This window comes from Oncorhynchus clarkii, chromosome 12 (genome assembly GCF_045791955.1).
Source record: "Oncorhynchus clarkii lewisi isolate Uvic-CL-2024 chromosome 12, UVic_Ocla_1.0, whole genome shotgun sequence".
Lineage (NCBI taxonomy): Eukaryota > Metazoa > Chordata > Actinopteri > Salmoniformes > Salmonidae > Oncorhynchus > Oncorhynchus clarkii.
In genome coordinates, this window is record NC_092158.1 from 29,681,092 (window position 1) to 29,693,487 (window position 12,396).

A 12,396-nucleotide genomic window follows, 5' to 3' on the forward strand; every position below is an offset into this window, starting at 1 on the left:
TTCCCTGGCATTTTCTAATTTGGGCAAAAGTCTGTCCTCCGTCCGCTCTCCTCCATCACCTGTAAATTGATAAATGGTTGAGGAGTATGCTAAACAGAAGATTGTCCTCCCCTCCTTGATAGCCTCCTTTTGGTGAGGAAGCACAAGTGTATCCTACCGTGGAAGAGTTTTGATACCTGCCATACACCCTTTGAATCAGCTGTTGTATTTTCAAAGGAGAAAAGCAAGTGCACATTTAAAAACGATATGCCTACCTACCTTAATTAGTTTTATCACTTTACACATTTATTTTGGGAACCACCCCTGTAAATGTCATTTGATGACTCGCAAGTGAAGGATCTTCTCACAAGCACATTTTCGTCTACGTTCATTCGCCTCGATTTGTTTTTGACTTTTTTCAAGAGGCAAGAGAGGACGGAGGAGACAGGATGCAGGAGTTGTGGAAATCCAATTGAGAAAAGGCCCTTGTTGTAGGGTTAAGACAAAACAAATCCAAAGGTGAAAGAGGACTTTAGTGCCTTAAAGTTTTAGCATGGGCAGCGCCATTGAGGATATTTGTCATTTTGAAGTAGTCAACTGGGTGGGTCTTCCTATGGGATTAGGGAGCATCATATAATTCCATCCAGGTCATCAGCCAATGAATTATGCTCATGATCAAACATTTTATAACTACAGGTAGCAGTAAATCAACAACCTTGGCTTTATATCTGTTCAAACACTCCAGGTGGCAATGTGCACCCTTTCAGTTTGTTTGCCAACTCAGAACTATCAGAAGGAAATTGACTACTTCAAAATGGAGATGGCCTCACTGGCACCGCCCTTCACCTCAGATGCCACAATTGGACAGATATAAAGAATTCTCTATCGGTCTTCTTTGGAAAATCCTCAGGTAATATTAGATTAGTTTCAGACCATCCAAACTGTGATCATGGGTAAATTGTAGTGATGGGTGAAAAATACCCAGTTACATATCAGGATATTATTTTTGCTATTTTTTAATAGAGCCAATTTGTTTTCAGCTTTCTTTCCCCATGACTGATCCAAACTCATCCTCATGTCTCTCTGCATCAGACAAATGGTGAGCAATGTTTGGAACATCAAATACTAATTTTATTACTATCCAATCGCAATTCATTAGCCTATCATATTGGGACTTTAGTATCGTGATAACATATCGCGAGGTCCCTGGCAATTTCCAGCCCTAGTAAATTGTGACACTGACTGATCAATAATTAATATCGAGTAGTTATTTGTGATGCAAGCTAATTTGTAGATCAATCAGTCTGGACTCACCTTTAAAGTCGACTGTCCAATGCACCCATTGAATGTAGAGCAATGTCTGAATCAGCATGTCAGATTTTATAGAATAAAGCAAACAAGCGCCACCTAGTGGTCAAACCTTGAATATCATTTGACACGTACGCCAGCTCTGGTGGAACAGAAAAACGTACAGGCACAATATGGTGGTGTTTGGGTGGGTCTGGCAGTATTATGAAGGAATGATACAGGGCACAATAGTAGAGAGCCACTCCTTGCTGAGAATGCAACAAATAAAAACCAAAACATGTTTAACCAGATTTAATATTTTTTTAAACATTGGGTTTGGAAAAAAAGTACAAAAGTGATCTGTACGCCACAGTATGAAACCAGTTTGGTCCAGAGCTGTAAAGTGAAAGTTGTGTTCCTTTAAAAACATATTCTACATATAATTACCCAGCCTACACACTCACTAAAACCGATACAAGTTACACATTTTAAATACATAGGCTGACCCCTGTAATACCTTTACATGTGATAAAAAAAGGACAAAAGTCTAAAAGTACATGAGACCACAATGCCAACCTGTATATGGCACTAAGTCATGCAGTATTACAATCGTTCCACTACAGAGAAACAGCAAAGCACTACAGCTGTCACAGTGAGAAAGAGGGCAGCCGGGAGGTGTCTCTAAATAACAAGGTTTAAAAATCTCTCAAAGAGTTCATGGTTTTTAGACTTTAACGCCGAGAGAAGTCTCCGCTGCTGGCCAGCAACGCTGTGGTTGGACACTATTTTAACATTTGCATACATAGTAAGTTGAGAAGGGTCTCTCCAATGAGGAGAGAACCTATTCCATAATTATGTCCAATTAGAAAAATATAACTAATATGTTAAGAGAAAGTTGCTGTTGAAGACAAAAATCCCCCAAACCCTGGTAAATGCTCAGAGTATGTGGTGAGAAAACACGAAGAAAGACAATTGAATAAATAATTCCATGACATATATAAAAATCAACTTGGTTCTGTGATGTTGGCAATCTTTTCCACCATGCGCAAACCATGCTGCTGGACCCAGGCAGTGTTAACGAGTCTCTCTCCTCCCTCCATCCACAGTCACAGCCAGATAAAATAATAATAACTTGGGGCCAAAACATGAGGACGCATTCTTATTGTCATGTCAACATGAAAGACAATTTCCATGTACAGCATGTTCACCAGGTTTTCCAATGAAGAAAACTGAAAATAATCAAAATTGAGAAAACAGAAAGGAGAGGGGAAAGGTTGAATGGCATCAGCCTTTCACAGTGTTAAAACAACAAAGCCCCTCCAAGCTGAGGTTGGGTGGGCTTGTCGTTACGGTAACAGCAGTGAACTCCCTGTTCTGTCAAACTTCTTGCCCTTTGAGAGTGCGGCCACTTGTTTTAGCAGATCCCGATTTTTGGCCTGTAGTAAAAGAAAAGTAGTGAGTATGTAACCATCTGTTTAATGAAAGCATTTACCGCACAAGCTAGTAGTGTTTGATTACATCCTACTGTGCCTCTTTCTTAGGAAAGTTGTTTGAATCCCATGCACTTGAGGGGCTAAAGGTCAACATATTGGGTTGGAACTTGTCTCAATGGCTGCGTTTACACAGACAGCCAATTCTGATCTTTTTCCACTAATAGATCAACCCATTTGCCAATAATTGGGCAAATGATCTTAAATTGGGCCAACCGTTTAAATGTAGCCAATGGCTCACAAGATGTCAGGTTTTTTTCTTGTAAAGGAATGCATGGAAATTTCTAGTCTACCTGTTGCTGTTCCATGGACTCTTTGTGTGCCTTCTCCATGTTGTTCATCTTCACCCTCATGTTGGATTCCTGGTACTGGAAGTCTGCCTTGAGCTCTGTGAGCTAGAAGTACAAAAAAAAAGGAGGCAGACAATCTAATGAATACAACATGACCAAAAGTCAAATTTCACATAAAAAAAAGTTTAGAAGTGTGTATGAATACCAGTCAAAAGTTTGGACACCTACTCATTCTAATTAGTCTTCAGTTGTATTATTTTCTACATTGTAGAACAATAGTGAAGACATCAACTATGAAATAACACATATGGAATCATGTCAGTGTTAAATCAAAAATATATTTTACATTTGAGATTCCTCAAAGTAGCCACCCTCTGTCTTGACGACAGCTTTGCACACTCCTGGCATTCTCTCAACCAGCTTCACCTGGAATGCTTTTCCAACAGTCTTGAAGGAATTCCCACATATGCTGAGCACTTGTTGGCTGCTTTTCCATCGCTCTGCAGCCCAACTCATCCCAATTGGGTTGAGGTCAGGTGATTGTGGAGGCCAGGTTATTTGATGCAGAATTACATCACTCTCCTTCTTGGTAAAGTAGCCCTTACACAGCCTGGAGGTGTGTTGGGTCATTGTCCTGTTGAAAAACAAATTATAGTCCCACTAAGCCCAAACCAGATGGGATGGCGTATCGCTGCAGAATGCTGTGGCAGCCATGCTGGTTAAGTGTGCCTTGAATCCTAAATAAATCACAGACAGTGTCACCAGCAGGGCACCCCCACACCATCACACCTCCTCCTCCTCCTCCTCCAGTGGGAATCACACATGCAGAGATCATCCGTTCACCTTCTCTGCATCTCACAAAGACACGGCAGTTGTAATCAAAAATCTCAAATTTGGACAGATTTCCACCACTCTAATGTCCATTGTTCGTGTTTCTTGGCCCAAACAAGTCTTCTTATTATTGGTGTCCTTTAGTAGTGGTTTCTTTGCAGCAATTCAGCCATGAAGGCCTGATTCACACAGTCTCCTCTGAACAGTTGATGTTGAGATGTGTCTATTACTTGAACACTAAAGCACTTAGGGATGCAATTTCTGAGGCTGGTAACTAATGAACTTATCCTCTGCAGCAGAGGTAACTCTGGATCTTCCTTTCCTGTGGCGGTCCTCATGAGAGCCAGTTTCATCATAGCACTTGATGGTTTTTGCAACTGCACTTGAAGAAACTTTGAAAGTTCTTAATTTTCCAGATTAAGACATGAAGGTCAGTCAAAGTAATGATGGACTGTAATTTCTCTTCGCTTATTTGAGCTGTTCATGCCATAATATGGACTTAGTCTTTTACCAAATAGGACTATCTTCTGTATACCAACCCTACCTTGTCACAACACAACTATTGTCTCAAACGCATTAAGGAAAGAAATTCCACAAATAAACTTTTAATAAGGCAAACCTGTTAATTGAAATGGATTACCTCATGAAGCTGGTTGAGATAATGCAAAGCTGTCATCAAGGCAGAGGGTAGCTACTTTGAAGAATCTCAAATATATTTTGATTTGTTTAACTTCTTGGTGACTGGGGGGGCAGTAATTGAGTAGCTTGGATGAATAAGGTGCAGAGGGTAAACTGCCTGCTACTCAGCCATAAAAGCTAGAAGAATGTGCATATAATTAGAATATTTGGACAGAAAACACTGAAGTTTCTAAAAACTGTTTGAATGTCTGAGTATGGCAGGCGAAAACCGGAGAAAAATTCAACCAGGAAGTGGGAAATCGGAGGTTTGTAGATGTTCAACTCTGTCATTCCAATATACAGTGTCTGTGGGGTCATTTTGAACTTCCTAAGGCTTCCACTGGAAGTCTACAGTCTTTAGAACCTTGTTTGGGGCTTCTACTGTGAAGCGGGGCCGAATGAGAGGGGATTGCTTTTCTACAGACAAAGGAATTCTCCGGTTGGAACATTACTGAAGATTTATGATAAAAACATGGTAAAGATTGATTCTATACTTCGTTTGACATGTTTCTACGACCTGTAATATAACTTTTAGGACTTTTCGTCCGACCTTTCCGCTGGACTTGCATGCACGCTTGGATTTGTTTACCAAACACGCTAACAAAAGGAGGTATTTGGACAGAAATGGTGAACTTTATCGAACAAATCAAACATTTATTGTGGAACTGGGATTATTGGGAGTGCATTCTGAAGATCAAAGGTAAGTGAATATTTATAATGCTATTTCTAACTAATTTTAACACAACATGGCGGATATCTCTGGCTGTTTTGGTCTCCGAGCGCTTATTGCATGGTATGCTTTTTCCATAAAGTTCTTTGAAATCTGACACAGCGGTTGCATTAAGGAGAAGTTTATCTAAAGTTCCATGTATAATAGTTGTATCTTTTATCTATTTTTATTATGAGTCTTTCTGTAAATTGACGTGGCTCTCTGCAAAACCACCGCATGTTTTGGAACTACTGAACATAACACGCCAATGTAAAACGAGATTTTTGGATATAAATATGTACTTTATCAAACAAAACATACATGTATTCTGTAACATGAAGTCTTATGAGTGTCTTCTGATGAAGATCAAAGGTTAGTGATGAATTTGATCTATATTTCTGCGTTTTGTGACTCCTCTCTTTGGCTGGAAAAATGGCTGTGTTTCTGTGACTTGGTGGTGACCTAACAATCGTTTGTGGTGCTTTCGCTGTAAAGCCTTTTTGAAATCAGACTCTGTGGCTGGATTAACGAGAATTGTATCTTTAAAACGGTGTAAAATACTTGTATGCTTGAGGAATTTTAATTATGAGATTTTTGTTGTTTTGAATTTGGCGCCCTGCACTTTCCCTGGCTGTTGGCGGGGTGAGACGCTACCGTCCTGAATATCCCAGAGAGGTTAACACTTTGGTTACTACCTGATTCCATGAGTGTCATTTCATAGTTGATGTCTTCACTATTATTCAACAATGTAGAAAAAAGTACAAATAAAGAAAAACCCTGGAATGAATAGGTTTAGGTATATCTCTATTAGTTAGGCATGTACCTTTCGGTCCTTCTCCAGCATTGTCTGATCCCTCTGCTGAAGCATTCTCTTTAATGACATCACTTCCTCTTTCAGCTGACTGATCAGAATGAAGTTGTCCGTTCCTCCAGAATCCATAGATTGGGTGATTGAACTACTGCAGGGAGAGAGCAGGGAAAAAAACAAGTTAGGGTGGCAGAAAAAGGAAAATACCTGTTTGGAGATCTTTTTCACACTGGCCAACTTTACCTGCTCCACCAACACCTTGATGGCAACCATCACAGATGTGTGTTAGAACCAAGAAGGCCAAAAATAAGTGTCAGGTACATACTGGATGTTCAGCCCTGTTTACTTCAAAAAGTTAGAACGAGTTTGTAACTCCTTACATCTGATTGAAACTCCTCTCGTACCTGTCCCCGTTGGATGGCTTCATCTCCAGTTTTGGTTTCTTCTTTGGGGTATCCTTCTGGATCGAAGACGATTTATGGCTGAAGGGAGAACCAACACACAACTTAAGCCACAGAGGCTCCATCAAAAACAGAACTCATCCCAGATTGCCCCATAGTTAAAATACATTGCATAACTAAGCAAATGGGCTTGTCATAAGTCAAAACACTAGGGAATATGATTCAGAAAGAGGTGGTAAGTCACCTCTGCTTCCACATTCCCTGCTCCTGCTCTGGACTTAAGCTCCCACTGAGTCTACAACACAGAGACAAGAAAATACACACAAACAAAAACCAAGTTATGTAATTTCATCTTTCAAGATGTTTCTTCTGATATTTGACACATACATCATTACTCAGACCCCTACATCCTTCCAAAAAGTGCCTGTTCAGCACAATACATATATAGTATTGTGACAGAGCAGAGACCTGCATTACAGAGGATGTAAAGGACTAACATGTAGAGGAGAGGGCTGTGGCGCCAGGGCCTACTTGTGTGAGCTGCTGTGTCTTTGCTGCTGGTGGTGATGGTGCTGTCTGGAGTGGTGGTCCTTCTCGTTGAGCGAGGAGTTGGAGTGGGAAGAGCTGAAGCCTTTCCTCTGCTCCTTGGTCTTTTGCAGTACACGTCGGTAGGACAGAGTGCACAGCCAGCACAGCAGTTTCCCATCCACCTGACACAACAGACACAGGACAGTGGAGGATAGTGAATACGCAAGTGTTGAACAACATGCATGTCAGGGTACCAATGCAGCAGGAATCTGTGCCTACCTTTCTCCTGCCCTCCTCCTTGCGGTCAAATGCGCACTGTTGTTTGCACTGCTCGCAGGTCTGTGGAGGGCCATACTTCTTCTCTGAGTTGGTGCAACGCTGACACTTTGTCCCGATGAAAGCAGCAATGATGTTACAGTATTGGCAGGGTTTGGGCTATGTGGGAAACAGAAGACTGTTTCAACCTGCTTTTGCAGACAATTTGGCCAGCATAACCATAACTGAGTCAATCAGTACATAATGTACAATTATAAACAGATAATTCAAGTCAAACATACTGTCCCAAACTGCTTTACATTCTGTGCACACTTCTTGCAAATGGTGTTTGTTTTGCTGGAATAAAGAACGGTAAAGAGAAATCACAACAACGTCCTGAAACCAATGTTTTCACTATATTAAGAATGGAATAAGAATACCAGGTGCTGGAGCAGAACTCACCTCTCCTGCTGAAACTCTGATCTGCAGTATGTACACTTGACGATGGGATGAGCGATGCGACACTCCTGTTGACACAAGAAACAAAGCATTAGTGATTAATCTCTTCAAATGTTTATAAAGCTCTTTCAAGAACAAAATATATTCGTGTATAATCGTGTTTAAAAAATAATAATAATGTTGGCAATAACACTAATAACTTAGTTATTAAAAACCCTCAATCATGAGTTGTTTGTCCTACCTGTCAAAACACCTTTGTCTGCCTTTATTTAGTGTTAAGCATTTGTTCATTATTATTTACCATGAATGGGAAGTATTTACAACGAACCTTTTGTTTAGTCAATCTGGGCAGAAAGCTTGAAAACCTGTGTGTGGTGGTGAGCTTATGGCAAATATGTATTTACAACGCACCAGCATGAATAGCAAAATGTTTTAATAAAATATAATAATTTGCCACTGGAATTATAACTCGATTTTTGCCCATTCCATTTTGAATTTCTGTGGAACATAGCCTACCCTACAGGCCGAAGAGGAATGCTACATTGAGCCCACTGGAATTCAGTTTTGTAAATGCCGGTAGTTAGACTACATTATAAAATAGACTTGTTAGTAAGTGGCATGAAGTGGAAACTAATGACAACTGAACAGGTCATGGACGATGCAATGTGAAAATAGATAACGTTAGTTAATAACACAAGTTCATCTGACATTATTTTGTCTGTTACACCCAGCGGACACTTCGGTGAGAAAACAACTCGCGGATGCATTGTATAGTCCCATTGTATATTATCTAGCTAACGAGGATGCCATTTGCGTCCCAGACATGTTGCAATGATATAGCGGTTACATAATTATCACTTGCTATAAGGGCTGAATGTGGCCAGAGACCTTGGAATTATACATCCAGGTAGCAGTCTAAACACGCGTGAAACACGTATACGTCTGTAATAGTACAGTAACGTTAGTTAACTTAACCATTCATATTGCCAGATTTGGGCTAACTAAATAGCAGGCGCCCACAACTAGCTAGCACCCACACCTCCAGTCCAAACCTTGCACAGCTGCTGTCCCTGCGACAGTTCTTCGAACGGATACCGCTGGTTACACTTCGTACACGCGTAGAGGGCCGTTGTTGCCATTCTCACCAAGATTAACAAAAAGTCACAGATAAAAACAAATAGAGTGAAATATGTAGTCACCTAGACAGCGTGCCGTCTTAACTATTTCCTCCGTAGCTATTTAGCTAAGCATGTAGCTAGCCAGCTAGCTAATAATAGTTAGCTAGGCTAATGCTAAATAAAACAGCTAAATGTTCTCAAATATCTATCATCTCTTTCTGTTGGCTAGCTAACATAAGTTAGTTAACATCGGTAGTCAAAACAGCTGATAATGGATTCTCAAAATATAAAAACGAGTAAAATATTTAACGCTGATCTTAGCTAGCAATTCTCCTAGCTTTTTTCCCTTTCTCTTTTTTTGTATCCGCGGCGGCGTCATTCATACCGGATGCGGCCCACTAGAGAAGAAAGAAAGATAAGCCAATCATGACATATTATTAGTGCGCGGGACTTTGCATTTTGAAACACAGAAGCCAATCAGAGAATAAAACAAGACTGAATGATTAAGTTCCACCAGAAAGCGAGAGGATTTTTTTGTATATGAGACTTTCGAATTACGTGAGGCCTGATCGAATAATAGTTTCGTAATGTTTAGACTATTACAAATGTACAGACATAAGTGGATGCACGTGGCATTCCAGCCACTTTGAGAAAAACTACATAGTTTTGCCAGTTGTTCACACGCGTATCTGAACACTCATTGGCTAGAATGGTCCCTTCATGAAAACATGTATTTCAATTGTTAGTTCAGTCATCTTGTCAATATAATATATAATCTCCGATTCCAATAGCCTCTGCCGAGTGGCCATGTTTAGATGGGATACAATTTTTCTAGATGGGATACAACGTCAAAAGTCGTTTCTTGCATTTTTTCTTAATGTAGGTCGCAGTTGTAAATGAGAATTTGTTCTCAGCTGGCCTACCTGGTTAAATAAAGGAGGGGGGAAATGATCTAACCTGCTACGTTCAATCTCCCAACGTGCTGCGTAAATTTTCCTAAACCTGCTATGAAAAGTTTTGACAAAAGCTGTATCCCTTCTAGAAAAAAACCCTACAGAGACCCAACAACCGAATGTTCCGGTTTTCAGGGGAACTGGAAAGAGACCTTGTGACGCGTGTTCAGCTTTTGGGCAAAATCATGGAAACTAAAATTAGCTTTTTGGTCTTAATTTAAGGTTAGAATTATGCATAAACTTAGCAGCGTGGTTAGGTTTCAAATCAGATTTTAAGAAGAGAAATCTTTGAAATAGGCAAGGTTTATGGTTGTGGTAACTAGTGACTACCCATAAACAAGGCAACACTCCATCTTAACTCCACCTCCACATTTAATGGATTGGTTGAACAGTACAGGAGAGAACCTCCTTGTTAAGACCAGTATGTAGGGGATCTAGTTTCAGGCGTTTCTTCTACGACTCCTACATTAGGTTAGAGTTACCTCAATTTGTATCACTTTGTGATAAGAGGAATTTGGAAACTAAGTAACTAGAACATACATGTGCTGTGTTACTATTAGATCTTTTAATTATACAAGGTAGACACATTTAATGTATTGTTCGTTTTGACTCTACTAAGCCTTTTCCTAGCTCGTTTGTGTGAACCAGTTATAGCCTTCAGTCCTAGTTTTGATTCCTGCCTGTTTGCCTACCTGTGTATGACCCTTGCCTGCCTGTGACCACGATTCCTGCCTTTAGTGAAGGCAAAATTAACACCTGCCGTGCTCTGCGAATGAATCTACACCTTTTCTCCCTGAGTATTCATTACAGAATACCTAACCTAAAAACGTAATGGATTCAGCAGAGCTACAGCGGCGCCTAACCCAGCAAGAGGAGGGTATGGAGGAAATCTGCCATCTTCTCCGCCAGCCTATCCCTAAATCAAATCAAATGTATTTATATAGCCCTTCGTACATCAGCTGATATCTCAAAGTGCTGTACAGAAACCCAGCCTAAAACCCCAGACAGCAAGCAATGCAGATGTAGAAGCACGGTGGCAAGGAAAAACTTCCTAGAAAGGCCAAAACCTAGGAAGAAACCTAGAGAGGAACCAGGCTATGTGGGGTGGCCAGTCCTCTTCTGGCTGTGCCGGGTGGAGATTATAACAGAACATGGCCAAGATGTTAAAATGTTCATAAATGACCAGCATGGTCCAATAATAATAAGGCAGAACAGTTGAAACTGGAGCAGCAGCACGGCCAGGTGGACTGGGGACAGCAAGGAGTCATCATGTCAGGTAGTCCTGAGGCATGGTCCTAGGGCTCAGGTCCTCCGAGAGAGAGAAAGAAAGAGAGAAAGAGAGAATTAGAGAGAGCACACTTAAATTCACACAGGACACCGAATAGGACAGGAGAAGTACTCCAGATATAACAAACTGACCCTGACCCCCGACACATAAACTACTGCAGCAAAAATACTGGAGGCTGAGACAGGAGGGGTCAGGAGACACTGTGGCCCCATCCGAGGACACCCCCGGACAGGGCCAAACAGGAAGGATATAACCCTACCCACTTTGCCAAAGCACAGCCCCCACACCACTAGAGGGATATCTTCAACCACCAATTTACCATCCTGAGACAAGGCTGAGTATAGCCCACAAAGATCTCCGCCACGGCACAACCCAAGGGGCGGCGCCAACCCAGAAAGGAAGATCACATCAGTGACTTAACCCACTCAAGTGACGCACCCCTCCTAGGGACGATATGAAAGAGCCCCAGTAAGCAAGTGACTCAGCCCCTGTAATAGGGTTAGAGGCAGAGAATCCCAGTGGAAAGAGGGGAACCGGCCAGGCAGAGACAGCAAGGGCGGTTCGTTGCTCCAGAGCCTTTCCGTTCACCTTCCCACTCCTGGGCCAGACTACACTCAATCATATGACCCACTGAAGAGATGAGTCTTCAGTAAAGACTTAAAGGTTGAGACAGAGTTTGCGTCTCTTACATGGGTAGGCAGACCGTTCCATAAAAATGGAGCTCTATAGGAGAAAGCCCTGCTATGATGGGGTCTAAAACCAGACTGAAGCATTTCGTATACATTGTTTGTCTTCAGGAAGGCAGTGAGTTGTGACAGCCTTTTCTAAAATTTTGGAGACGAATGGAAGATTCGATATAGGCCGATAGTTTTTTATATTTTCTGGGTCAAGGTTTGGCTTTTTCAAGAGAGGCTTTATTACTGCCACTTTTAGTGAGTTTGGTACACATCCGGTGGATAGAGAGCCGTTGATTATGTTCAACATAGGAGGGCCAAGCACAGGAAGCAGCTCTTTCAATATTTTAGTTGGAATAGGGTCCAGTATGCAGCTTGAAGGTTTAGAGGCCATGATTATTTTAATCAGTGTGTCAAGAGATATAGTACTAAAACACTTGAGTGTCTCTCTTGATCCTAGGTCCTGGCAGAGTTGTGCAGACTCAGGACAACTGAGCTTTGAAGGAATACGCAGTGAATTTATCACGTAGAACAACATACCGGGAACGCAACCTTTATGTATGGGTATAAAGTTTAGTGTTTTCTTATACAAGGTTGAAAAAGACAGTTCAAGACATTGGATCACGTCAATACTGCGGTCATTCATCT

General features: G+C 41.2%; 1 protein-coding gene across 2 annotated transcripts; it reads right to left on the bottom strand.

Moving 5' to 3' along the window:
* Positions 1-1,088: 1,088 nt before the first annotated feature.
* On the bottom strand, positions 1,089-9,213 carry LOC139423010 (protein FAM76B-like). Of its 2 annotated transcripts, none has more exons than XM_071174557.1 (10): positions 8,768-9,210; positions 7,719-7,783; positions 7,559-7,613; positions 7,281-7,436; positions 7,005-7,183; positions 6,718-6,768; positions 6,453-6,554; positions 6,088-6,223; positions 3,050-3,151; positions 1,089-2,702 (listed from the first exon to the last, which is right to left on the bottom strand). In XM_071174557.1, the coding sequence occupies exons 1-10, from the start codon at positions 8,852-8,854 to the stop codon at positions 2,613-2,615; spliced, it is 1,023 nt and encodes a 340-aa protein (XP_071030658.1). In that variant the 5' UTR covers positions 8,855-9,210; the 3' UTR covers positions 1,089-2,612. The 2 variants fall into 2 exon arrangements, with proteins under 2 accessions (XP_071030658.1, XP_071030659.1); XM_071174558.1 differs by having other exon boundaries at positions 1,564-2,702; positions 6,477-6,554; positions 8,768-9,213.
* Between the last annotated feature and the right edge of the window lie 3,183 nt (positions 9,214-12,396).

Bases quoted from the DNA above. Each gene is read 5' to 3' on its own strand.
- LOC139423010 (XM_071174557.1), bottom strand. From the start codon at position 8,854: ATGGCAACAACGGCCCTCTACGCGTGTACGAAGTGTAACCAGCGGTAT. The intron at 7,437-7,558 runs GTATGTTTGACT...TTTCCCACATAG, and splicing joins ATGTAAAGCAGTTTGGGACA to CCCAAACCCTGCCAATACTG. The intron at 2,703-3,049 runs GTAGACTAGAAA...CTTTTACTACAG, and splicing joins AGTCCATGGAACAGCAACAG to GCCAAAAATCGGGATCTGCT.